General features: G+C 53.5%; 1 protein-coding gene across 1 annotated transcript in view; it reads left to right on the top strand.

Annotated features, from left to right (window-relative positions):
- The window catches only part of BRD4 (bromodomain containing 4), a 91,235-nt gene that overhangs the window by 51,904 nt on the left and 12,005 nt on the right, over positions 1–27,326 (top strand). The window contains 10 exon segments of the mRNA XM_032412291.1: positions 2,622–2,940; positions 6,898–7,035; positions 8,350–8,485; positions 9,926–10,215; positions 10,903–11,265; positions 12,362–12,490; positions 17,641–17,850; positions 18,754–18,953; positions 19,310–19,605; positions 20,679–20,789. Coding sequence (XP_032268182.1) covers positions 2,656–2,940; positions 6,898–7,035; positions 8,350–8,485; positions 9,926–10,215; positions 10,903–11,265; positions 12,362–12,490; positions 17,641–17,850; positions 18,754–18,953; positions 19,310–19,605; positions 20,679–20,789 — 2,158 coding nt within the window. The 5' untranslated portion in view covers positions 2,622–2,655.

The raw sequence follows: 27,326 nt of genomic DNA, 5'->3' as shown, positions 1-27,326 counted from the left end.
CTTCCTTCCAGGACCACATGGCCATTAGTTCTGGCCAAACTTGTACCAGAAGTACCCCTGAGGGGAGAGGGGAAGTGTCTTATGTCACCAAAGCCTGGAGCAGGCCTCTCCAGTCACATCTGCCTTTGGAAACTGTTGTAGTGCACGATATTCTCACTGTTCCCATCTTCAAATGAAGTTGATTTGGGGAAATGCCCCTCTGTGGTCCTGAACTCCTGGAGCACTGCTCTTGTCTTGTGAGGTGCTCTGCAGGCTGCTGCCCAGTTCCCCACCTCCAGTCCCCCTTTAGGCTCTGATGCCAAATGACTGGTTTCAGCTCTTGGTGCTCCTTCCCCATCTTCAGCACCATGCGAGAGGTACCAAGAAATGGCTTCACACCTGCAAAGCCCCCCTACTCTCCCTTCCTGTAAGTGTTCTTCTGGGCCAGTGTTCTCCCAGTAGAGCACACCCATCTTAGAGGTTGCCATAGGAGCTTCCCTCCCCTTCTCGAGTCTCAGGAGGACCCTGAGAGGGCACAGACTGTAAATACTCACCTGGTGTCTTGGACACAGTTGGGCCTCATTAAATACTTAAGTTTAGCTTTGGATGCTAAAGGCCACATGTAGACTCCTCCAAGTTGCAGTGCTGTAACATACCCGCCCTCCAGTGCCTTGGATAGGAGCACTGGTGTTCCTCTCCACAGTGTCGTCCCTCCTGTGTGCTAAGTGATTAGTGAATTATGCAGTTCTGGGTTTTGAGTGCTTGTCATCCCATCTGTGAAAAGGCAGAAGACACTCATAGATCTCTTACTTGGTCGGTGAAAAAGGATAAAGAACAGTCTTCCCCTCTTAAAGCAAATATGGAACAGTCTGTAAGACTCTGTGATGGCTTTGGGCTGTTCCCACCTGTGTCTCCTCTCTGCAGCAGCCTTCTCCTTGTAGCAGTGTCCTCTCCACGTGGTCACTAGCCAGTTGACAGCTAGGCCTGCAGTCAGCCAGAGTACCGTGGAAGGAATGCTGTCTCCTTGACCAGGTCAGTTTTGTCAGTTCTTGGGCTCACGCCGCAACTAGGACGTATGTGTGGGGGCGGTGGTCAGCCTCAGGCCAGGAGTTCCAGCTCTCCACAGCCCCCTAGGACAGACTCAGCACTGAGTTGCATTTATACAGCAAGCTTTCCCCCTGGTGCTTTTCAAATTTGGTAACTTGCCAGAACTGCATTTTACAAAAAACTTTGTGGGGACTTTGGTTTAAAATTATACTTGGATTGAATTATAAAGGAATTCTTTAGCAGCCAGAGTGCCTAGTATGTGGTGTGTTCCAGAAAGAAAGCTGTGACAGAGCCAGATAACTTGTCCTGTCCTTTTTCATCCCCTCTGCCTACCAGAGTGTGGTTGTAAAATCTGCCCTTTTTTCCTCAGCCCTTGCCTGACTTCCTCAGCCAGAGAGGTTTTTTTTACCCCCACTGAACTCCTAGGTTTATTACTGGAGATGCTCATTAGATGCGGGCAGCTCCTAGATTACAAAGTCTTTCTTATTGTGGGGACTGGGTTTAAAGGTGATCCTTCCTTTTTCTTGCCGGTAGGAAAGTGTCAGAAACACGGTACACAGAAAGAATGCCAAATAGTACACATTTGAACAGATGTTTCTTCTCATTAATAGTGTGTGGGAGCTCTCAGCATTGCAAGTTAAGGGGTGGGTTAGTGTGTTTCTGGAGGGCAGTTTGGCAGTAACAACATGTCCCCGGGATCTGTGGTTTTGTTAGAATAACTGGACCAGGTGCACAGAGTTGCTATTGCAAGGATGCTCGTGGCAGGATTTGTGTTGTTGGCATGGCCCAAAGCAGGGGTTGTTCAGGTGAGGGGAGTGCGCAGGAGGGGGTGCTCATACAGGCATTGAGCTGGGGGTCTCGCACCCCCTGTGCAGGTCACAAGAGGTGCCCTTTTTATCTCTCTCTTAATAAGCTTTGAAAACTTTGAAAAGGTTAATAAGGTGGTAGGTTGAGTATGGATTCATTTTTAGGTTATTAGCAGTTACTCTGTAGGATTTCTTGAATCAGCAAACATACATTATTTTCAGTTACCACGGGAAGTGTTCTCAGTGAGTGTGAGGCTTTACCCTGAGCACTCAGCAGTGGACTACGTGGGCCACTCTTCCTTCCTGTCCCCAATCACCAAACACAATTACTGACTTGGCTCGATGTTTCATGAGCCGCAGGTGCAAAGAATTTTAATGTAAAATATGTATTTGGGGGCTTGCAAATCCTCCCCTCTCCCACACAGGCAGTGTCCCTTAAAAACTCTCAGATGTCATGAAAATCTGGTTTGTTGCTTATTCTGCCCCTTTCTGCGTGGATTCAGTCATGTCCACAGCCCTTGCCTGCTCCTGGTCAGCTCTTCTCTCTGAGCCCTGTGTCCCTCATGCCCCTCGCTGTTGGTGCTTGATCCCTCTTCCCTGCTGTAGGATACATCTTTGAGGAGAGCAGACACCAGGGCCCTTTTAGTCAGTGCATGGAGTGGCTCTCTGGTCAGCCTGACCACTTTGCACCAGAGGAGCTCGGCCCTTGGAGCCCACAGCCACGTGTTTCTCTGAGTGGTACCCATCTGCTGCCTGGTTTCTGATGATGGCTTTTCTCTTCCCATGTAGAGTGCCCAGTGAAGAATGTGATGGGATCAGTAGCATGTCTGCGGAGAGCGGCCCTGGGACGAGATTGAGAAATCTGCCAGTAATGGGGGATGGACTAGAAACTACCCAAATGTCTACAACGCAGGCCCAGGCCCAACCCCAGCAAGCCAACGCAGCCAGCACCAACCCCCCGCCCCCAGAGACCTCCAACCCCAACAAGCCCAAGAGGCAGACGAACCAACTGCAATATCTGCTCAAAGTGGTGCTCAAGACACTATGGAAACACCAGTTTGCGTGGCCTTTCCAGCAGCCTGTGGATGCCGTCAAGCTAAACCTCCCTGTGAGTAACTTGGGCAGGGCCCAGGGCTGCAGTCCTCCAGGTCTCTTTCCATGTTGGTACTGTGAGGGTGGGCTCAAGGTCGGGGCCGGAGGGTGGCAGGGCAGAGATATCTTTGGGGCCCAGCTCTGAAACCCAATACTCATGAGGCCCTTGAGTGAGTGGTTTTACTTGTCCTGATGGTTGGAAATAGGAAAGGGGAAGAGAACGTGCTGACTCAACACAGTAACTGGCTCTTAGATGTTAGGATCCAGGAGATACTGTGTAGGGAGGTTGAGATAGGGGTGAAGGAGTGTTTGCAGCTTTCCTTCTGGTTCCATAGGGGAGCTGAAGTGGGAGCAATCAGTGGTCCAGGCCTCCTACTTCTCAGACATGGTGGGCCAGCCCAGGATTAGTGGACGTGGTTGGTCACACTGTGGAGGGGGGACTGGTTTGCTGCAATTATCTTCTCTGGTACCGGCATCATCATCATCATCGTCATCACCCAGAGCACAGGGCGGGAAAAGGTAGTGGGATACTCCCAGGGAGCAAGCACGTGCAGGGGGCCTGGTTGGAGAGTGGAGGTGTGGGTGCAGCGGTGCCCTCAGCGACCTGTGCGTGTGCCTCCACCTGCTGTGTCAGAGCCACAGTGCACTTGCTCTGGTTCTTTTGTACCCCTGCTCTTCTCTTCCCCTAGAGAGTTTTCCTTTTGCCCACATCCCTAGCAGATGGTTCTGGAAACCAGTTTGTATCTCAGGGAAGAAACAGGATAATGCTTTTTTTTTTCTTTTCTTCAAAACATCAAGGACTGATTGTCTTTAAGTTAACCCCTGCTGGGGCGCCTGGGTGGCTCAGTCGGTTAAGCGGCTGCCTTCGGCTCATGTCATGATCCCAGGGTCCTGGGATTGAGCCCCACATCAGGCTCCCTGATCAGCAGGAAGCCGGCTTCTCCCTCTTCCACTCCCACTCCCCCTGCTTCTGTTCCCTTTCTCGCTGTGTCTCTCTCTGTCAAATAAATAAATAAATCTTAAAAAAAAAAAAAGTAACCCCTCCTGTTTATTACTAAGTCCCACACATCCCCAGATGAGGAATCAGGTGATTATTGCCATAGACCCAGGCAGGGGTCTGTGAGTGTTAGAACTGCACCAGTGTAGGAACCTCAGCTTCTGCCAGGCATCCAGTTTCAAGAAAGATGGATACAGTAGTGTGACCCTCCTGTCTGGAAAGCCACTGTGTCTGTGGCAGCTGTCCAGTTATCTCTGTCTGCTGAATAGGTGTCCTACGCATTTGGGAAGAGCAAGTCAGGAGGAGACACTGCAGGTCTGGATCATGAATTGGTCAAGAAAGGGGTTGGAGGCAAAAGAGCGTCTTTACCAGATCTGGGCTTCAGAGGCTACTCTTGCTGTTGACCACAAGAAGGAATAGAGGCAGACAGCCTGTCACTGTGGGGGGGCGGTTCTTGGGAGAGGTGGCTACAGCATAACCTTGGGCTGGGCTAGTGGGCTGGGCTGGGCCAAGCCATGCAGGGTCCACAGGTGAGGGTGACCTTCCCACAGCAAATGCAAAGAATGGGGACAGAAGGAGCTGGAGGGGGGCGGAATCCAGGGGAGCTGAGGCTTTGACAGCACCAGAGGGCGGTGGGAGGCCTACAGAAGAGTCAGGGGAAGCACCAACAGAGAGCAGCCCCCCCCCCCCGCCCCCGTTCCCATATCAGAGGCTACAGGGAGGTCAAAGAGATGAGGATTCCGACCTGACCCTCCTGTTGGCCTTTAGGAGGGCATTGGTGACCTTAGGAAGATGTGACGCAGAAGTAGAAACCCGACGGTGTGAATGAGAAGGTGAGGATGCGAAGCCATCATTTCAAGAAATTTGGCTTTGAAGGGAAAGCGCGGCAGGGCCAGAGTGGAGGAGGGGTTGGTTTGTCACAGGAAGACACAGAGGGCTGAGAGGGTGAAGACAGAGGAAAAGGGGGGCACTGGGGGACCTGAGACCCCAAGGAGGCAGCATCCCAGCCAGCGGGACAGACATGGGTATGGGTGGTCTGTAAGGCCCAGTGGTTGGGGAATTGGAGGTCATTCACTGTGGAGTGGAGGCCAGGCTCCCCAGGGATCACAAGGTGAATCCCGGTCTCTGTAACTGTTGGACGTCGCCCTCAGCAGCTCTGACTAGGAAGAAGAGGCCACTGGAAGGTGCCACTGATCTGGTATCTTTAGGGAGGTGGGAGAGCAAGGGGCTGGCCCAGAGAAGCAGGGCAGGGCCGGTCAGCTGGGAGCCATGTCATTCTTAAAGCCCGGTTTTATGGGGACCCCTCCCCCTCCTTGGGGAAAGGTTAATACAACCACCAAAAGAAGGGATCCTTCTTTTTCTCTTTTCTGACATCTTCCAGGAATCTTGACCTGCGTTTTGGCCTCTGATCCCTGCTGGACTTTTCACTAGAATGCCAGCCTCTTTTTGTTCAGTAAATGTGTATAGTTGGATTGGTATTCCCCCAAGCCCACTGCCCACTTGTCAGCATGCTTTGCCCTCAACCACTGTCCTGTTTGCCCTTGAGCCACTTGACAGGACATGGGCAATTCAAGCACTTGATGCCATTCTCAGCCATAGAATAAAGTATGTTTCCACTGGGGCCCATATATTTGGCCTTCGTGGTTCTCTCGGGAAAGGCAGTCAGAGCCATAGCATAGTATAGCATAGAAAGTCTGGTGTAGTCTGTCCTCGTGGCCTCCTGGCCAGGGTATCCAGGCATGCATGTGCAGCCCTCGTCCGGTCAGAGACGTGATCTCTGCCACTCGTTATGTGTAAGCTTGTTGTTGTTCCTTTCTCGAGGGTGTCAGAGCAACCTAAAACCTCACACCCTGTGCTCACCTTTTCAGTACTGTCCACCATTTTCAGGCAGGACCTTGGTACTTGCTAAAGGATAGGCCTGTCTTTCTGCCATCGGTTCCTACTTGGACTTGGTTCTGAAACCCCACTAATGCCCAATTATGGGAGCGTCTGAGATTGTGGACCTTGGAGTGGGCTAGATGACACAGGTCCCCCTGCCTTGGCTCTGTTTGATCCTTCTACCTAGAAACCTGGTGTGTTGCCTGTTCTGCCCCAAGACACCTCCCGTGGTTGTTCTTAAAAATAAACATTTATTTTTATGTTTGTGCGCACGCACGCTTTCCATTATGACCATGGAGGTTTTAGGATAGGTTTAGATTTACAGAAAAGCTGACAATAGTAGAGTCTGATTTGAAGCTCTACACCTGCTGTTTGGCTCCTTCTGTTTGGCACTTGTGGAGTAAGATCTGAAGCTTTGAGAAGTGGGGTCTTTGGATTTTCTATTTTGAACTGAGGATTGTACAGGTTGTCCAGATTCCTCATAAACCTGGTTAGTTGTTCAACTATATCCAGGTACTACTAATGGATCCTTAGAAAGACTGTGTGCTAGTAAAAGAAATGGAAGTGCGATGAACTTGGTTCTTCAGTGTGCCCAGAAGCAAGGAGTCCAGTTGTTCCAGGTAGGCTTTAATGCTGGCTCCATAGGATTTTGCATTTTCTGGGCCGGTAACATTTCAAATGGTAGAGGAAAAGTAGAACTTGTCATGGGTTGTTTTATTAGATAAGTGCTTTTAAGAAGGCTATATGTTTTCCCCATTATTTATTAAAAATTAAAGGATTTTAACATCACCACCACCACTACCACCACCAACAACAAAAAATAGAAAACATAGATCTCCGTAAATACAACCTGTTCCCAGACCAGCAGTTGACAGACTTGCACATTTTCCCTCCAGATTGCCACCCCACATTTAAGAATTATTCCCTGATTCACTTTATCATGGGGTTCCCCCTTGAGATTGCTTGCTGAGACCATGGAAGAGCTTCAGTCTGTGCTGTGGCTCTCATCTGTGCTCCTGGAGTAAGATCCACAGGCCCACCATGAGTGCTGCATGGCCGGGGAGGTGACACTGGCCTTTTGCTCTCTTTGCTCTCTAGGATTACTATAAAATCATTAAAACACCTATGGATATGGGAACAATAAAGAAGCGCTTGGAAAACAACTATTACTGGAATGCTCAGGAATGTATCCAGGACTTCAACACTATGTTTACAAATTGTTACATCTACAACAAGGTGAGATGGTGGTGGCAGATGTCCAGCTGCCCTGCAGGGAGGGGAGGGGTGGAGAAGGAGGCTGGCATATCGAGTCTTTGGGCAGGGGTGCTTGGGAGCAGGTGGGATTAGTCTAATGGGAGGAGACCATTTGGAGGCAGAAATAATGGGACCCGTGGTTTTGCCTGTGACTGGGTGTTTCTTTTTCGGGGAGGAGGGTGCTGGCCTTGTTTGACTTCCAAGCCGTCCTTGTTAGTTTGAAGCATGTGCTTCCGGTGCCCTTGGGATTTTGGTTCTTGAGCATGTCTAGAGAAGGTGTGAGGAGGACAGTGACGACTCATTAAAAAGTCCATTTGGGTGATGTAAATGGTCAGGAAGGAGCCTACTAAAATGTAGTTGTGCAAAGGTTTGCTCAAACAGAAACCTCAATGTAAGAGAGGGTGTGATGGGGCCCACTGCATCTGGAACTGTGGACATGACCATTGACAACTTGTGGCCACAGAATTGAATGTCCCCTGAAGTTACATGTAGACCTGAAGGTCACTTCTTAACCCCATTAGCCAAACCTTTCGGCTCGGCTGTGCCATGAAGCCAGATCATTTGTTTACAGTTCAGACCACAGATGTGATTAAAACCAACCCTTTCATATAGAACGGCTCTGGAGGGAGACCCTATACAGAACTCAGCTTTTGGCCTCTGCTGGTGTAGTGGGTAAAATTGCCCAGAAGAGATGGGTAGGTGAGTTTCTTGAAGTTTACTGTGTTTTTTTAAAAAGTCTTAGCTCCCACCGCTAGGTTTAAGTGACATGTGCACAGATGAGGTTCTCGGGTTAGAGCTGAGTGGGAACAGCATGTTGTAGATGAGGCAACAGAGTGGGGACCCATAATGCAGTTCAAGATAGGCATTGCCCCGAGCCCCAAAGAGCTGCCTTGAGGGTACACTGGGGAGCATTATCAGAGCCCTGCTACGGTCTGTGGCAAGAAATCCTGTGTAATTCAAGTATTTGTAGTGAAGTTGAATTGTGTCAAAGGAAGGCTTCTGTCAGTGATTGGCAGGGCTTGTTAGATACTTAAGGCATTAGGATGGCTTCTCAGGCCAGAGCTTAAAAGACGAGAGGGAGGTGCAGGCGACGGGTGCTGGTTCAGGCACACGAGCCTTGGTGATATCTGGTGGTATAACTGTTGTGGCCCTTTAGGGTTCAGATCAGGAAGGACCCTGACTATGATACTTGATGCTTTGGAGCAGGGAGTGGGTGGCACAGGGTGGGGAGTGCTTGCTCCGTCTGGAGAGGTGGTGAGGGCTTTCTGACCCTCACCCCTGTGTCTCCTTTTCCAGCCTGGAGATGACATAGTCTTAATGGCAGAAGCTCTGGAGAAGCTCTTCTTGCAGAAAATCAATGAACTGCCCACTGAAGAAACCGAGATCATGATAGTCCAGGCAAAAGGAAGAGGACGTGGGAGGAAAGAAGCAGGTAGGTTACCTCCAGTGTGCCCAGCCATGTTAGCCTCACACTGAAACAGCAAGGACATTGGCTTTCCTTCTCCCCAGTCTTTGCTCCCCTTCTCCTGGTTCAGTGGAGGACCAGGGGTCGGGGGGCAGGCAGGCTTAGTGGTGGATGTGCCCCAGAGGGACACATGACTGGGTGACCTCCCACAAAGTAGAAATAATTGGGCCCTGCCTTTTTTAATGGACTTTGGTTAAAAAGAAAGTGTAAGTTTTTCAAAGCATTTTTAAGTTATTTGAATTCTTCACCCCATTTAGAGAAAAGAAATTAACCCGGCCAAGGGCAGTTTTAACTAATAATCCCTATCCTGGAACCTCAAGGTTGGTTATTTGAATTATCTTAAGATGCTTATGTCAGAGCCAGGCCTGGTTTATGATGCTGCTGAAGTCGAAGTGAAGCCCTCCACTCCTTGCCCCTGTCTCTTAGGCTGACACAGGATTCCAAAGGCCAGCTGGTGGGGAGGGAGGGGAAACAATGAAATGTTTCTGTCTAGGAAAAGCTCTAACAGCTGCCTTCTGCATCTTGCCATCCTCAGCTCTGTGCTGAGATGGCCCATGCTGTGAGTTGTTTGCTTCTCTACAGAGAGGGCTTTCACCTAGCTTCCCACCCTGCTCAGAAGTGGTGGCTTCACGGGAGCAAAGGGGGTTGGCTGGATCCCAGGCAGTGTTGAGGGGTAGCCAAGGAGAGGTAGTCCTGACAGTCACGCCTTAGCCGTGGACCCTGCCAAGAGGTGTCCTGTATCCTTAACATCCAGGAGTCCTGGGACCAGAAGTAGCCTGGGACCAGGAGTTTGGTCTGCACATGGGACAGACGCGGGGTGTTGTGTGTTTGGGCTCACCCGCACAGCTGCAAGGAGGCAGTCTGAGCTGGTCACAAAGGGCAGTAGCCGTCCAGCCTCCTCCTGTGGCTCAGGGAGGTGGAAGCTTGCCAATTTCCAGAAACCTTGGCCAGGGCTGCCGATGCCGGCCCCCTGCCAGAATTGCTTACTCAGAAGGCAGAGCTTCTGGGAATGAGGACAGCTCTGTCCAGAAGTGCCAAGGAACATTTTTCCGCTCTCCAGCTACCATCCTGGTGCTAACTCTCAGCGTGTGTTTCCTGCTCCTTTGGCCCAGGCCTCCATTCTCATGAAGGCATCTTTGTGCCCGATTTGGGACTTGAAGCCAGGACGCCTCAGGAAGTGTGGAATGCAGCGTGCCGCTGCTCTCAGAGAACCCGAGGGCAGGTGGACCAATTTGGCCAAGGTCTGGGGTGTTCAGGTTGTTCTGTCTCTAAGGCGAGTAGTTACTGTGACAGTGTGTGCCATGCCCACGCAGATGTGTGCTCACCACATGTGACAGCGTCCCCGTAAGGTCAGCCAGCATGTGTCGGGCTCGGCATCTAACCACCTGTCCCTTTTATGATTGATAGGGACGGCAAAACCTGGCATCTCTACGGTACCAAACACAACGCAGGCATCGACTCCTCCGCAGACCCAGACCCCCCAGCAGAACCCTCCACCCGTGCAGGCCACACCTCACCCCTTCCCCGCCGTCACCCCCGACCTCATCGTCCAGACCCCCGTCATGACAGTGGTGCCTCCCCAGCCACTGCAGACACCCCCACCGGTGCCCCCGCAGCCACCACCCCCACCCGCGCCAAACCCCCAGCCTGTGCAGAGCCACCCGCCCATCATCGCGGCCACCCCACAGCCTGTGAAGGTGAGCATCCTGTGCGTGTGTGTGGCCCGGCCCAGCCGCTGGCGGGCTCCTACCACCTCAGCTAGCACCCCCTCTCATCTTCTGCTCCGTAGCAATGAGGCTGGCAGGAGACAGTCAGTTGTCCCTGCCAGTGCTTCATGCAGAGCCTGGCCTGGCTCTTGAGGCACTTGTGGGTGTTTTCCAGGGGGATTGTGCAGTGTTTACGTCACGGCCTAGAACCTGCTGCCCTGCTGGCCCACAGATTCCATAGTTGAGACCCACCTTCCAGGGGCTTGCTGATCTCTCCCGTATTTCTCATGTAGACTGTGCGTATTTGCAGATGCTGCCTAAATAGTTTCTAAAACATGCCTCCCGTGGGGGGCCGGTGTGATGAGGCTTGCCTCTGAGCGACTTCCCTGACATTAAGTAGGAAGCTGCTTCCGGAGGTTTCTTTGAGCTCCAGTGAGCAGATTCCTGCACTCGGGTGTGTGCTTCCTCCTGCCACGGGCGGGGGTCCTGTCCCAGCTGCAGAGCAGATGGTGGGACAGGGTCTTTCCTTGCCTCGGTCTTCACACGTGGAGTTACGTTTGAGCCCCATCCCCGAGAATGTTGGAACCCTAGAAAGGACCTAGCTTCAGGAGTGACCTGGGGGCCAGCTGTGCCAGCCGCCACCTCTGACCGCGCTTGTTGCACGTGTGCTCTCGGCAGACAAAGAAGGGAGTTAAGAGGAAAGCGGATACCACCACCCCCACCACCATCGACCCCATTCATGAACCACCATCACTACCCCCGGAGCCTAAGACCACCAAGCTGGGCCCCCGGCGGGAGAGTAGCCGGCCTGTGAAGCCCCCCAAAAAGGATGTGCCCGACTCACAGCAGCACCCTGTGCCGGATAAGAGCAGCAAGGTCTCGGAGCAGCTGAAGTGCTGCAGTGGTATTCTCAAGGAGATGTTTGCCAAGAAGCACGCAGCCTATGCCTGGCCGTTCTACAAGCCCGTGGATGTGGAGGCGCTGGGTCTGCACGACTACTGTGACATCATCAAGCACCCCATGGACATGAGCACAATCAAGGTGAGCAGATGCCCCCTCCCCAGAGCTGGGGCTGGGGCTTCCTGGGACAAAGAAGGTCAGAACCTCCTAGGCTAGTCCAAGAGGAGGGCCCAGGCCTTGGGCTCTGGTGAACTGTGCCCTAGTAGCTTCTTTTCTCACCAGCTCAAAGAAGCCCAGCGCCCCCTGCTGGGAATCATGGGGACAACCTCCAAGACCACGTGCTTGGGCATTTTCTTCTCAGATAGCACTGCTGCCCCCTCATCTAGGGACAAGCCCTCTGTGGTCTTGGGCCCCACTAGCCACAGGCACCTTGCACAGTAGATGCTCCAGGACAGGTTGAGGGTTGGTGACTTTGCTAGGCTCTGTCATTCAGAGGGCCTTGATGTCACATCTCCGTAGGAGGCACACAGTGCTGGCATTTTCATTGTAGTATTTTGAGGCCTTTCGATTATGTTTATTTTAAGCTGCGTTGCATTTTTGTTTGGGACTGGAGTAAGCCTGCCCAGACATGGGACAGTGCTTGTGTACCCCCCCCCCTTTTTTTTAAGATTTATTCATTTTAGAGAGAGCACGTGAGCAAGTGTGGGGAGGGGCAGAAGGAGAGGGGGGAGAGGGGGAGAAGGAAACTTTAGTAGCCTCCGCCCTGAGCGTGGAGCCCAACTTGGGGCTTGATCTCATGACCTATGGTGAAACCAAGAGTTGGACGCTTAACCAACTGCACCACCCAGAGGCCCCCACTGGTGTTCCTTTTGACCAGTGTCTTGCCCTGTGTCACCAAGACAAGTGTATGTCAGGTCAGAACTGGTCCCATCCCTCTCTTTACAGTCTGGCTTAAGCTCTGCCTCTGTTTATTCTGTGTCCTCTTGCCCCATAGCCCATCACAGTGACCAGAGTGGGTGGGTTTGGCATGGTAGCAGGGTATTTCCCGGCCCTGAGACTTGCTTTTGAGTGTCTCCTTGTCCACTTGACAAGTTCTTGAGAAGAACTAAGGTGATGATGACCTCTCCTCTGTTCCACTGAGAAGCCAACTTGTTCCTACAGGCAGCCCTCCTGGCTGTCACATCCCCATTGGAGCAGGGGCAGGCATAACCAACAAGGACCTGTCTTGTCTTTTCAGTCTAAACTGGAGGCCCGTGAGTACCGTGATGCTCAGGAATTTGGTGCTGATGTCCGATTGATGTTCTCCAACTGCTACAAGTACAACCCTCCTGACCATGAGGTGGTGGCCATGGCCCGCAAGCTCCAGGTGAGGTGCTGGGGAAGCTCTGAGCACAACATCTGTGGTAGGCAGGCTGGGGTCCTGGGTGGGCCAGGCCTCTTTGGTATGATGCTGTGTTGTTTTGAAGATGGGCTCAAGTCAGGATAACGTGCCATTTTACATTGAGATTATTTCATTATAATTAAAGGAGAGTGGTTAGTTTGGGTCTTGGGTATTTGGGGTTTTGTTCTGGGGGATCCCACTGAAAGCCCCCTGCCCAGTAACTGCATTTGGTTGCCATTGGCCAAGAAGAGTGCATGTGCTGTGGATGGCCCAGTCTCTTCTCCAAAACAGACCTGTCTCACGTTGGTGGATGACGCTGTTGTAAAGCAGATACTTTGACACAGTTGTGAGCTGAAGTAACTGTTTGCCTGTGGGCATTTGTTCACCAGAGCCTTGAAATCTTTTGCCTTCTAGCTTCTGGGTAGTTGCTTCTAGGCATTCTGTGAGGCCACATCTCCCTCATGGATTCCGTTGGGGATTGTGGCCCCTTCAGGTTGATCTGGGCGGTGCACACTGTCAAGCAAGTGTGGGTGGGTGGGAGGCGGGCAGGTGACCACATAATATATGAACTAACTTCACTTTGCTTTATTTAAAGAAGGAAAAATGTACTCAAATTTCAGTAGTGGTTGTCTTTGGGTAGAAAGATTAGGGGTTGGGGCGCCTGGGTGGCTCAGTCATTAAGCGTCTGCCTTCGGCTTAGGTCATGATCCCAGCGTCCTGGGATGGAGCCCCGCATCGGGCTCCCTGCTCAGCGGGAAGCCTGCTTCTCCCTCTCCCACTCCCCCTGCTAGTGTTCCCTCTCTCACTGTGTCTCTCTGTCAAATAAATAAAATCTTTAAAAAAAAAATTAGGGGTTAAAAATTATGGAGAATTGGGGCACCTGCCTGGCTCAGTCGGTGGAGCCTGCCACTCTTGATCTTAGGGTCATGAGTTTAAGCCCTTCATTGGGTGTAGAGATTTAAAACAAACAAAAAAACCACAAAAAACTTAAAAATATGGAGAACAAAGTCTATAGTACTTTTATAATGTTTTTGGTTTTTTTTTTTTTAGAATTACACATATAAACATTTCTGGCCTTTTCTCTTCTCCCCAAGACCCTGGGTTGCTTCTGCTCTCAGAGCAGGCCCTGGGCTGGGTCACCTGTCATCACAAGGGACAGGCAGTCTGGTTGGAGCCCAGTGCCAATTTGCACATCTCCTGTCCCACTCCCACCTGGTGGCTGGGTGGGGGGTGGGTTGGGGGGGGTGGTTCCTCACACCTGGCTTTCCTAGCCATCTGTGGAGTGCTTCCAGAGCCGAAGTGAGGACTTGCCTTTGGCAGTCTGTGGGTCTGTTCTGCTCAGAGGCCGCCTGAGTCCTGTTGCTCATCTGCCTCCTAGTTCTGGTAGCGCCACACATTGTCCCAGACCCACTATCAGAGTATCTCCTACCTCCTCACGCTGGAGCCAAAGCGTGGACTCTCCTGTTCTTCACTTGGCCCCTGGTCTGGGTTTTGGGCCGCCTTTGGTTCAAAGGACGTGTCCTGAAGCTCTTAGGGTAGATTTAAAAAAACTTACTGCTAATGTGAACCTGGCTGTTGTTATTTAAATGGCACACTCAGCCTCCAACGTTCTTACAGTTTCTACTGTTTGTTTTTTGGTCTTATTTTTGCTGAGGTTTTTTTTTGGGGGGGGTGGCTTTTAATTTGGGGCTCTCTGATTTCTTCACAAAGCTGCCCTTTCACTGTGGTTCTTCTGCATTTCTCATTCTTAAAGGAGCTCAGACTTTATAATTTTATGGCAATTCTCATACATGGCCACCAGGTGGCAGTGGTGCTCTCTGATCTGTGTTTCCAACCCCCTCTCGTGAGGACTGGGAAAGGGGGGTACTTTTACCCAAATTAATACACATACCCTTTACTTGCCCTCCTGCAAACAGCTAAACCAGAACAAGTTCTCTGTCAGCACGAAGATTGCTATTCTGAGCTACTTTACTGTAAAAAGAACAGAAAAGAGAAAGAATCCTCTAATAGAGTCTAACATTCTCTAATTTCTCTGCCTGTTTTAAGTGTTTTGGTTTTGGTTTTTCTTCATTTCTCTCCTGTGAGTGGCATGAACATAGCCCAAACATGGGGTTTACCCATAGCAAGAGCGCTGAGCTATTTTCCACACAGTAGCCTCTTCCTAAACATTTTTGTTCCAGATACCAGGCTGGACTAGGTGAGGTCCTTGCCCTGAAAGAGGGTCCATTTCAGGCAGGGGCAGTGCCTGGGTGAGCCATTTGGTACAGGGCTGCCTCTGCCCCTAGCCTGCTTTGCCCACCTCAGGGTGGGTTGCAGTGTTACTGAAAACAGTGTCACTTCTCCATTGCCACGAGGCAGGTGGAGGTATCTGCTTCAGGTGCAGAGTCGATGTGGAGGGCTTCTTGTCTGGAAGGTAGTTGCTGTGCTTGTGGCATTTCAAGCTCTTTCCTCTTCCTCTCTAAGCTTTCCTGGATGAGCATGGTTTAGATGGCTAGATTGTCCAGAATGAGGGAGGAGCAACAAAGTTCCAGTCCTTGTTTGCCTTTTTAGAAGGTATTAGACCTGTCTCCTCTTAAGTTGACTATGCCCAAGGACTGGGATTTACCCGAAAAGTTATATGGAAAAGGATCCACTGTGTTTTCCTCTTCTGGTCTCTGAAGTCCAGGCATTTAGAAAACTCACATCCCACCACCTGGCAGCCATGGTCACAAAGACAGCCAGGAGTGTCTGGGTTCAGGGTTTCCTCAGCCCAAGGGTGGCTTGGGCTAAGGCCTGCCAGCCTACCTGGTAGGCCCAGAGCTGCTGGTGGTACTGTCCTGTACTCTGTCATGAAGTGAGGAGTCATTTAGGAAATTTGGTACCCATGTAGATTACCAGAGTTCTTTTTCAAGAAAAAGTGCAAATTCAAGGTGGTATGCAATTATTTTTACAGCAAGGAAAAATGAAAATTGCATTGGGATATCCTGCATTAGATCCCAGAGGCAGGAAGCTTTTGAGGTGTGTGTAAATGTGTGTGTCTGTGTGTCCACTCATGGCTGCATCTCCAGCACCTGGCACCTAGTGGCCTGCCACTGCCTGCATTCTGTTCCCCACCACCACCCCCATCCTCTGGGCCCTGGTATGCCCAGGTATGGCCACGCCCCACAGCCATATCCATACTCGGCCATGCTTGACTTCTCGGCGCTCCAGCAGCTGCTTTAACTAGAGGGGGTGGGGGGTGTGCTTCCCCATGAATCTGATGTAGCCCAAAGTAGGTGACCAGTGAACATTCTAGCAAGAGGAGACGCATGCTCTGAAACAGTGTGCTTTGCTGATTGATGCTTAGAGTTGCAGTGTGGGTGGAGGTGATGGCATAGGTGGAAGAGCTGGGTCCACCTGGAGGCACTGCCAGTCCTAGTGTGGGAGGCTGAGCCCCTGTCCCCCTAGAGAATGCTGGTTGTTGGTATTCACTGTTCCTCGCCATCACTGTCCTCCCTCACAAGACCTTCAACCTAGGTGCATCTCATTTGGTTTGGGCATCCTCTTGCCTGGCCCCACACCCTTTCCACCCATTCTCCACCTGGCCACCAGAATGAGCACCTGGATTCATGAGTCACACCTTTCTCTTCTTAGAGCCATCCTTGCTGGATCTCTGTAGCTCTTGGCGTCATGTCTCCTGCTCATCCTTAGCTTTCAGGTTTCCCACAGGCTCTCTACCACCCCCTTTCTGTTTCCACCTTAACACTTACAGCACTTTACAACTATTACCATACAACAGGCCCCAGCAGGTGCCAGCCTATCTCAGCCACTTGGGAAGGTTCTTCTGCAGTAGCCTCTGGCTCACTGACACTCAGGCCCAAGTACATTTCCCAGGATGTCCCCCACTGGGGCCAGAGCAGATGGGAGGAGGACAGGTCTTGCAGCTGGGCATGGCCAGGAAGCCAGAAGCCCCAGCTTGCAGGCCCTGTGGTGCTTTCCCAGCCAGCCCACCTGGCCTTCTATCTTGCGCTCTTCGCTGTTTATGGTCTTGGGATGGCAGGGCCCTAGAGTACCCTGGGAGTGGAAAGAGGCCTCAGGGTGAGTCCTGCGCCCCCCCCCCCCCCCCGCCTCCATTTCCACAATAGCCACAGCCTGTTGGGGAGGAGTAGGGATGTCCTTGTGGCAAGGGTAGTGCTGTCTGGCAGCTGGCAGGAGAGGCTGGGTGCGCAGATAGGGGGCACGAGGCAGCTCCCACCTGGTAAAGGCTCATCTCTCAGCAACACTGAGTACTTGGCTGTGCCTGCCACCCCCCTCCCTTGGTGGGATCCAGACACATCAGGCGCACTCCTCTAACCTGCCCTCTGCCTCCGTGCAGGAGCCTATGCCTCTCGCACCTTGCCGGGCATGCCCTGGAGATACCTCAGCCAGTGGCATGGCTTTGCTCAGTTACATGCCCCAGAGGTGATCTGAGGAGTGGGGAGGCAGATGCAGACATGTGCCCACTGTAGCAGAGGCTCAGTTGCCTCACTGGCCATGGGCTCTGTGCCAGGCACATTTACTGCAGGGCTGGGCCTTTGCACGTGCTGTTTCCTTTGCCTGGAATGCTCTCTAAAACTGCAGAATGCACCCACCTCCTGTAGGAGTGTGAACCTGAGGTGGGCAGAGGCTCCTGTTCTGTTCACTGCTGTTTCTTGGTGCCCGGCCCTGGCATCCAGAAGGCTCCCTCAGGAAGTGCTGAGTAAGCACTGACCTGACGAGAGCCTTAGGGCACTCTTTGTGGGTCCTTCCCTTGACCTGCCATCTATCTTCAGTCCCTAAGCAGACATCCTCAGTGGGCCAGTGGCCTCCTGTGACCTGGGTCACATGTACATACCAGGGCTGTATCTCCTGGGGAGTGGGTGCCAGGCCGTGGCAGGAACATATTTCTTTTCAAAGTGAATTTGTGAGGAGTGTTGGAAGAGCTGGCATGGGGCCTTGGCCCACCCCTTGCCTTAGTGGGCAGGGTTGGGGGGGTCACCATCAGCCCAGCCCTCTTTGACCCTCCTGCTTGCTTTCTCTTGAGTCAATCCCGGCAGCCAGGGAGGCTGTGGTGATGCTGAGCCACAGCCCAGGCAGCCCCCTGCCACACATGCCCGGGCACCTGGGAGCCCTCACGGGCACGGCTTCTCCCCCACCAGGATGTGTTCGAGATGCGCTTTGCCAAGATGCCAGATGAGCCAGAGGAGCCTGTGGTGGCCGTGTCCTCCCCGGCGGTGCCACCCCCCACCAAAGTGGTGGCCCCACCCTCGTCCAGCGACAGCAGCAGTGACAGCTCCTCCGACAGTGACAGCTCCACCGATGACTCTGAAGAGGAGCGAGCCCAGCGGCTGGCAGAGCTCCAGGAGCAGGTGAGGGTGCCCGCAGCCCCGTGCCCGGTCCCCAGCATCCCAGCATCCACGGACCGGGCAGTCTCTCCAGGGGTCACCATGGCATGCGGAGTTCCAGTTCCGAGTTCCGCAGGAGCAGAATTCCCGCTGGTCCACCTGTGCCAGGTGCACATGTGTTGTAAACACAGAGCTGACCCTTGAGCAGTGTGGGGTTTCGGGGTGCTGGCCTCCTGTGCAGCTGAAAATCTACTCCCCCAGAAAATTTAACCGATAATCTACTCTTGACCAGAAGCCTTACCTATAACATAGTCAATTAATGTATGTTTTATAGGTTACACACATTATGTACTATATTCTTAACAATGAAGTAAGTTGTTAATAAAGTGAAAAAAAAATTGTAAGCAATAGAAGACACACTTATAGTACTGTATTGAGTGGGGAAAAAAAAAAAACTACGTGTAAGTTGACCTACACAGTTAAAACCTAAAGAGTCAATTGTACATACGTGGATGTTTTGTTGGGGAAATGTGGCTGTTCTGTGGGCAGAGGTGAGGCTTCTAGATCTTCCAGTATCTGGAAGGAGGAGCCTGAGCCAGCATATCTATCTCTCCTGGGGCCCTACAAGCCAGCCATCAGGGCCTTAGTACCCAGCCTCCTAGGGACCCTGCTCCTGGATGGCCGTGGAGCTCAGTGTCTGCCAGCTTGGGCAGCTCCTCTAGCAAGGAAGGACACTGGCCACCCTCGGATCCGAGTCTGTGGCCCGGGTGGGCATGGGCACTTCGAAAATCTGGTGAGGCAACAGGTCACAAGGCTGAGGGCCAAGCCCCCTCCCTGTGCTTCCCTCCTCCCCTGCCCCCTGACGCCTGGGGGTCCACACACAGACTAGGATGATGGGTGTGTGTGTCTTGCTTGTCTGCTCCACAGCTCAAAGCCGTGCACGAGCAGCTTGCAGCCCTCTCCCAGCCCCAGCAGAACAAACCAAAGAAAAAGGAGAAAGACAAAAAAGAAAAGAAAAAGGAAAAGCACAAAAAGAAAGAGGAAGTGGAGGAGAATAAGAAGAGCAAAGCCAAGGAACTTCCTCCCAAAAAGACCAAGAAAAATAACAGCGGCAACAGCAATGTGAGGTCGGTGCCTCCCCAGTCTGCCCGGGGTGGGGGGGTAGGGGGGACGACCCCTGCCCGCCATGATGGGTAGGGAGGCTGCATCTGTGCCCTTTCCTCTGGGATGGATCTTTGGTGCCCACTGTGTTTGGGAAGGGAGGGGGGATAGGGAGCATGGAGTGGAAGGCGAGGACAGAGCATGGTTTGCAGTCTGTCTGCAGTGGGTGCTCCCAATAAGGGCTTGCCAGCCTCCCCCATTTCCCTTGAAGGCCATCTGGGTGGGGGTGTGGAAGCCATCCACCAAGCCCCAAATGGAGGAATGGGTGCCTGGCTTTCCCAGGACACTCGTTCCTCACAGTGTCTGCATCGCCCCTTCATAGCAAGAAGGAGCCAGCGCCCATGAAGAGCAAGCCCCCTCCTGCGTACGAGTCAGAGGAGGAGGACAAGTGCAAGCCCATGTCGTATGAGGAGAAGCGGCAACTCAGCCTGGACATCAACAAGCTCCCTGGCGAGAAGCTGGGCCGTGTGGTGCACATCATCCAGTCTCGGGAGCCCTCCCTCAAGAACTCCAACCCTGATGAGATCGAGATCGACTTTGAGACTCTGAAGCCGTCCACCCTGCGAGAACTGGAGCGCTATGTAACCTCTTGTTTGCGGAAGAAAAGGAAACCTCAAGGTGCCCTTGGCACGCGCCCCCCCCCCCCCCCCGGGCAGGGTGGTTCTCAGTCCTGGCCATCCCATCCGCGGTTCACTTTGCCTTCCAGACGTGGCCCTCTCCCTGTGCAGGCTGTTTTTCCAATTATAAAAGCTGTGTCCTAGGCAAAGAAGCCTCTGGGCGGTGGTGACATCGCAGTCAACCCTGGGCTTTGGGTGTGCCATTCTCGGTCTCCTGGCTGGTACCCATCTGGGGCCTGCCTGCACCTCAGCGGCCTCAGCCCTGCTCCGAGCATCGCTGCTCTCACTCTTGCCACTGAGCCTCCCCCAAAGCCAGCCACTCCCACCCTGCCACCGCCTCTTTGTAACAGGCGTGGGGGTGGGGAGCAGGGGCCAGGAGGAGAGGTGGTGGGTCAGCATTGTTGCTGCCTGCTGTTCTTCTCTAGTTCCACATCGCCCCCCCCCCCCACGCAGTCTGCCAAGCAGCTCTTTCCTGTTAGAAATGCCTTGTCTTAGCTCACAGCTTTAGTCTTGAGACCAGTAGGACTTAGGATCCACGTCAGCGTGTGATGCGTAGCCTCTCGCCCAGCCTGGACTGCCTCCTGGGGTTCTCAGGCCCCTCCCTGGGGCACTACACAGTGACATTCTGCCCTCGGTCTACATGCCGTGGTGCTGGGAGACTCTTGGGGCTCTTTCATGTCTTGCTTTGTCTCTCCTGTCATGTCCCCTTTAGGTCCCCTTCACCCACTGCCCGAGAAGTAGCTGCGGGAGCCCCAGCCCGGCAGTTCCTCGTGTTAGGGAATCCCCTCCTGCCTTGTCTTGTACTCTTTGAGGAACCCAGCACAGGGTATTCTGTGGGGTCGGAGGGGCTTTGAAATTCTGGTATTAAGCCAAGTTTTGGCTGACGTGCAGTAGGCTGGCAGCTTACCACTGGGAAATGTGGGACTGGCAGGGCCTCTTAGCAGCAGCCCTCTGGCTCACAAGGCACCGACTCCCTGCTGGCCATTCTTGCAGGCTGTTGGGGTGTGCCCTTGGCCAGTGGCAGCCTCCTAGGTCGGGGCCCTGCGTGACTCAGTCTCTGTTGCTTTCTTACAGCTGAGAAAGTTGATGTGATTGCTGGCTCCTCCAAGATGAAGGGCTTCTCATCTTCGGAGTCGGAGAGCACCAGCGAGTCCAGCTCCTCTGACAGCGAAGACTCTGAGACAGGTTAGGCATCTTCCTTCCTATCTCGTCGCATTCCTGCCTGTGTCGGGCTTAGTCATGTGTCCAGGCTGCTAGAGACCAGAGATGGTGGTCCTAAGAACTTTCTGGGCTCTCCCATCTTAGAGGGCTGCCATGGTAACCCTCTCCCTGGGGCAGTGGGTGACCCTGTACCCTGAGGAGAAGTTGCTGAGGGTATTGACACTGTGGGGTGTTTGGTGGGGGGGGGGGCTGGTGAGGACTTTGGGTGTTGGGGCCCAGGTGGTGGCACTGACCTTAGGGTGACCCTGCCCAGTCTTATGGTCTTCCCGATGTCACAGTCGCATGCAGCATGGCTGTTTCAGGTGATGTGCTTTTGCAGGTGTGGAGCAGTCTGCTCTCAGCTCTGCTGTCACCCAGGCTCAGGGCATTGCTGTTCTCCCCAGAGTGCTCACAGCTGCATTGGCTACTCCTAACTGTGCACGCATTTGGACCAGTGTGTCCTACAGCCTCTAACAGTTCTCTCTCCATGTTTCATGGGCCTGCGCGTGTGCCCCCTGGTGCCCTGGCAGAGCCCACCACCCACCTGAGCAGCAGCTTCAGTGTGGGGGGGAGGATGGGAGCAAGTGAGGGCAGGCGGAGATGCTGAGAGCTGCATGGTGGTAGGGAGAGGAGCTTTTCCTCCAGATGTGTGCTTTCCTGGTTGCTCTCAGGGAGCAGGCAGGTGCTCCCACTGGCCAGGAGGAGAGGCTAGAGAAGAAGAAGCCTGGCAACCAGCCTGTACTGTGAGGTGGAGCTGGCCATGTGTGTCTGGGTGCGCGTGGTTGCCCCTGGGCAGGTCTAGCTCCATCAGCTGAGCAGACAATCTGCAGACCACCAGAGAGCCAGCTCTGGGGCCTTCGGCATGCCCCTCCAGAGGCAGCCTGTGGTACGCGTATGCACAGTGGGAAACGTGTTTGGGCAACAAAGACCCCTGGTGTTTTCTTTTATAGATATGTTCCCTCTCTGGCATTTTATTCTTACTGGAGATAAACAGTAAGCCCCACTTAATCAGTTCATGAACATAATGTGATCTGATCATGCCAAGGAAGTGTGAGGATTGCTCACAGCCGCTCGGTGATCCCACTCCAAGGCGTGTGCTCACACAGGTCCTTGTGTGGGCTCAGCCTGCCTCTGTTTGGGGCAGTGGAGGTGGGAGGGCTTCTGGGCCTTCTCACTCTTCCTCTCCGCTTTTATGGTAAAGGGTACCAGACTTTCCTAGTGGGTTGGAGGCTTGCCTTGGGATGGGCTAAGGGCTTCTACAGGACTCCGTTCTGTGGACTACCTCATTTCCAGTGGGCTCAAATGAGACTGATTAAGCTATATTCTGTATTTATTGAGCTCCAGTGTATGCAGAGATTGCTGGCAGTTTGCTGCCCTCCTGTCTCCATCTTGTCCTTTTCTTCCTAAGCAGCAAGCCCCCCCCCCCCCCCGTGGCTTTTTAATCTATCAACCAGCAGGGGGCGCCACACCCCATGCCTGCCAGGAAGGGCTGGCCCCAAGCCAGGGCCCACTGCACTCAGTAGGATGAATGGCCATATTCTTGGGCCCAATTAGCATTCCTGGTGGCCACTGACTTCTCACTTTCGGTGCCAGCCACCTCTCGGGTTTGCCTTTTGCTCTGGGCTTTTGCACTTCTGCGGTTCCTAGCAGGCTGCTCCTACTAGGGGTTTCACAGCCTTTTCTCCTAAGGATCTGAGTGACCAAAAGAAAACTCCAGAGGTTGGAATTGGCAGGAGACCTGATTCTTAAAACAGTGTTTGGCCAAGGGCAGACTGCCCCGACGTGGCACCCGACCGTCAGGTCCTGATTGCGAGTCTATAACTGTGGCCTTTGTCCCTGATCCCCGAGCTCTTCTTTGGGGCGTGTTTGCTGGAGGAAGTTCTCCTGGGCTCCTGAGTGCCCTGCACCCACCTCCTGCCGTGTGCTGTGGGGTAGCTGTGACGGCGTCTCCGGCAGCTCTTGACTGCTGAGGTTATTTTTTTCCCTTTTTGTTCCCCCTTTGAAAGAAATGGAAAGATTGTGCAACAAGTAATCTGAGAGTCCTGGGAACAGCTGTCTGGGCGGGAAGGAGGGTGAGATTTACAGTCTCCGAGCCGCCGGCCTTCAGGCTCCCAGGCTCCAGCAGTTCGGCCCCCGTGGCTTGCTGGGCTGCTTCCGGCTCATCCCTCTTTCCAGGCATCCTCCCTACCTCGTCTTGGGAGGCTCCCATTTGTCTTCTAAGTTCTGGCTTTTCCTTTTTCATCTGTGTGCACTGGAGAGCTCTGTTGTGGGTCGACTGGGCGCTTCCACCCTGTGGGTTTGTGCCCTGGGGCTCAGACACTGTCAGCTCCAAAGTGGGAGCTTGCACCCCTGCACCACTCAATGCAGCCATCCCCCACCCCATCCCACACAGGAAACCGCACGCACTTCCAGGGCAGCTCCTCCAGCAGCTGCTCAGGCTGGGTCCCTGGAGCTAGGCAGCCCCAATTTCTGTGACCAGTTAGTGGGGCTAGGGCAGGGTGGGGGGCGCTGAAGGTATTTCCTTTGGTCCTTTGGGGCTTAATTGTTTTGCCCTCCTTGTTCTTGTGTTTCCATTTGGACCAGAGCCGAAATTCCTGAAAGGGCCTATTTTTGTCACTTGTACTAAGGGTCATTTCTGCTGACAGGGCCCGAGACATGAATCACCAAAAGAAACCAAACAGAGGCACGAAATTGGGGCTTGATGGGGTGGGGGGGTTGCATAGACCCCTGTTGGCCACTCTCCATAGATAAGGATGCTGTGGGCTGCTCAAGGCACGGGGCAGATCTGTGGGGCCAAGCTTTAGTTCAGGGAGGGGGTGCCCCCACAGATGGGAATCGGGGGATGGGGAGGTGGGTTGGACTTTCCTAGCTCCGTTCCCAGGCCACCCTGTGTCCTGTCTGCCTCCTGCGCCCCCCCCCCTCCCCACCGCCTGCCCGCCTGCCTGCCCAGAAGCACGCTGTTGGCCAGTCCCCCCACATCCTCCAAACCCAGCTATTACTTGGGTTGTGGTCTTTTGTTGAGCTGCAGTTCTGGCTCATGACTGAATCTGCTTCAGGGTTCAGTACTGGGACAGGATAGGGGATACAAATGCTCCTTTTCCATGGCCATCCCAGGTGGGCTATGGGCAGAGCTGTGGCCTCCCTGTCACCCGTGCTGGGATCATGTCTGCCTGGCTCATGGGGCCAGGAGGGATGTCCTAGGACTCTTTTTTTCCAGTCTTCCACCCAGTCACATTGCTGATGATGGACTCTTTCCACATGCCATCCACAAGTCTTTCTGGGCAGGGTGGACACACAGCTCATGTCCCTCTTAGGAGCACATCCTCCTACCCCAGCTACCTGGGCTGGGACGGGTTCGGGGAGGTGTGGGGCAATGCTCTTGGATTTGGGCCTGGTCTTCTAGTTGCAGTGGGAGCACACTCCAGCTATTTTAGTCTCCTTGTTTCCTTTTCCCAGGATTGGAGCATGTGGGTGTTTCTTAATAGCTCCAGGGGAAAAAGGAATGCTTGATGTTTTGGAAAGATTTGAGCCGGAAAGTGCAGACAGAGGCCATGGGGCGTTCTTCCCAGACAACCAGCCTCAGCTTCCGACCCCTGGGGTCTTTGAGGGACTGGGTTCCAGTCCCATCTTGGGGCCTGCTGCTGCCCGCTCCAAGGGTATGACGTTTGCTCTTGGGAAAAGGGAGAGGCCCCTGGTAAGGGTGGGGGTGGGGTGGGGATAGGAAAAGACCTGGAGGATGGGACTGTAGCTGGTCTGCATGTACTGTCAGGTGACCCCTCCTACACCCACGCAAGGGTCGCAGCTGGAGGGATTCTGAGGCTTCATGGGCGAGGGTGAGCCTTGTGGAATGTGCCCTGAACGATAGGCTGGCCGGTGGGTGGGTTTTTCCCACGCGCACACTTGAAGACCATGGGAGTGTGGTGTCAGTTGCATCCGTGACTCCAACAGAGGCATCCGCTCTGCTGTGTGAGTGGGAACGTGCCCCACGCCCCTCTCCGGTCAAGGGGAAACACACTCGATGCCCTGGGAAAAGAAGGACAGCTTTACTCCTCAGCCTGTTTTCATTTTATCCCCCCCCCCACCTCCTTGACAGTGTGTGTAATTGCTTCCTCTTTTTATAATTTGGGTGTTTTATATTTGTTTTCTGTTTTTTGTTTTTGTTTTTTGTGTGTGTGTGTGGTTATTTGGTGGTGGTGGTGGTTGTTTCTTGGGGTTTGTAGGAATGCAGAAACGAGGCTGTTTGCTAGAGGTCCTGCACTCTAGAGCCCCTTTCTGGAGGATTTTCTTATCTCTGCCCAGGCCCTGAGGAAGGGCTGGCATCACCTCCGTGAGGTAGACAGTGTGCAGAAAAGCAGATCCAGAGGGGACAAGCTTAGAGTCGGGGGTGCCTGATGGGTGTGGCACACCTGGCTGGTCTTCAGGAATGATGGCAAGTAGGGCAGGCAAGGGCGCCTCTCACATTCAAAGACCTTCAATAAAGGGAATGCCGGCCTGCGCTCACGGTGCACATGGAACTTGTTACTGGAAGCAGCTGTTCTGTGTAGAAGCATAAACAGGGCTCTGGGTGGTTTTGGAGACGTCCATGTGTGCAGGGACTGTTGCCCCTTGTAAAGGGAAGGTGGGTCCGTCGCTGCCCGTGGCTGGCCAGGCAGGGGGCAGGGCTCCTAGACTCCGGCGCCGTTCTCTCGTGCCCTGTCAAGCGGGCAGGGCACAGGAGGCTGGCTCGGTCTGTGGTTCTTCTGTTCTTGTGACTTGAACGGTACATTCCACACCATTTCTCTCACACTGGTTTCTCTCTCCCTCTATGTAGGTCCTGCCTAATCATTGGACACGGACTCTTAATAAAACGGTCTTCAGTTCCAGATTCCTTCCCAGCAAGCTATAGCTTAAGTCCATTTTCTTCTGTGAAAGGGACAGGACTCCATCAAGTTATGGAATTCCTCAGAGCCCTGGGCGTGTCCCCTGGGGTGGATTAGTCATGTCCAGCAGTACACGCCTAGTCCCGCCTCCGGGAAGGCTGCCTGCTTGGCTGGCCCCCCAGGCCTCCTGTGTAAAGACTGCCTGGCTGTCCTGCCCAGCCTCCCTGGTCATCTGGGGTCTTCTGGGCAGGTGGCACCTCCCAGTGGGTGATGACAATCCCCCCTGCACACACATAACGTGGTGCTGCTCCGTGTGCAAGGCCCCATCACAAGTATGTTTTCTCTCTTCATCCCTCCCTCTTTGTCTGGATCCTAACTGCTTTCCTCCTGGACCTTAAAATGACGTTAGCCCAGGGAAGGTCTCATTCAGTCTAAGGAAGAACACTCTTAATATCTAGAGTTTTCCCCCGTGAGGGACAGGGGCCTTAGGGGCAAGCCTAGTTGGGCCTGCAGGCTCGCGGAGCTGTCCCTCCGCATGCCCTCTCTCTGGTGGCTTGTGAGGCCCCGTCAGCTGGAGGCTGCCACCAGCTACAGCTGACTCCCAGGCCCCAGGAGTCTTCCTTCTGTTTTCATTGTCCCCATTGTTGCCTGTTGGGCATTTTCCCAACTTTTTTGGCCTCTTTGCCTAAAGTCACAAGAGGGGAAAGTACCTCTTGGGCTGCCTCCCTGTCGTCCCCCCCTCCGCCCCCCCACTAAGTAATTAGAAGCAGGCTGCAGTGATTAGGAAGGTCGCTGCTGAGGGGCACTCGAGGAGAAACAGCCATGCAGGCAGCTGACCTAGCCCCTGGAGTCCAGGATTCCTGTCCCCAGTGGGGTGAGGCACTGGGCTAGTGGACGAGAAAGGGCTCTCAGATCCAGAGCACTGGACCAGTCCATCGTGAGGCCATCCGAGCCCTCGGGGCCTGCTCCGTGCACATCTCTGAGGGGTGTTGCCAACACCCTCCCATTCTTCAGTGCCCTAGAATAATGACAGCCTCCGGGGGTGGGGCAGTCCAGGGTGACCGCATCATCCAAGGCCTCTGAGAGGCACTGAATAGGATTTTTTGCTCTAAAAATAAATATCGGCCCTTTTTTGGTCATGAATCCAGCATTTCAGCAGAAAACTGCCTGATGAAAAGTCCCCTAAGGAACAGCATCTGTGTTTCAGGGAGTGCTTTTTTTTTTCCTTCCTTTTTAAAATGTAGTTTGTGTGTACTTCTTCAAGGCCTATAGCAGTTTCCTGGCATCTTGGCGCCTGCCTTCTGGAGCTGGAAGCAAGTTTGAGGAGGTGTAGTTCACCATCAGCAGGCCCTTGGGCACTGGCCACCTCCTGTGCGGAAACCCTGGGATCCTTCCTCTGGGCTTTGTGTTCTAGATCCAGCCCCTCCAGAGCCTCCAGGGCCCTGCAGTGATGCTTGCAAGTTCCTAGGCTGCTCCCTGATCCTCTGGCCAGTCGATTTCCAGTCAAGCTCCATTTGCCAAACAGACTATTTTGAGCTGCCCTTTGGCCTGTGCCTGATGTGTTCCCAGTGCAGCTCGGCCTGGCTGGAGCCAGGGGGCTTCATGCCCGGAGATTCCCACAGGACAGTTGGGAAGCTGTTGGCATTGTCTTTCTGGGAAGATT

The sequence above is a fragment of the Phoca vitulina genome, unplaced genomic scaffold (genome assembly GCF_004348235.1).
Source record: "Phoca vitulina isolate PV1807 unplaced genomic scaffold, GSC_HSeal_1.0 scaffold13, whole genome shotgun sequence".
In the NCBI taxonomy this organism is placed as follows: Eukaryota; Metazoa; Chordata; class Mammalia; order Carnivora; family Phocidae; genus Phoca; species Phoca vitulina.
Note: the sequence above shows the minus strand (reverse complement) of the source record. Positions and strands in the feature narration are given on the sequence as shown.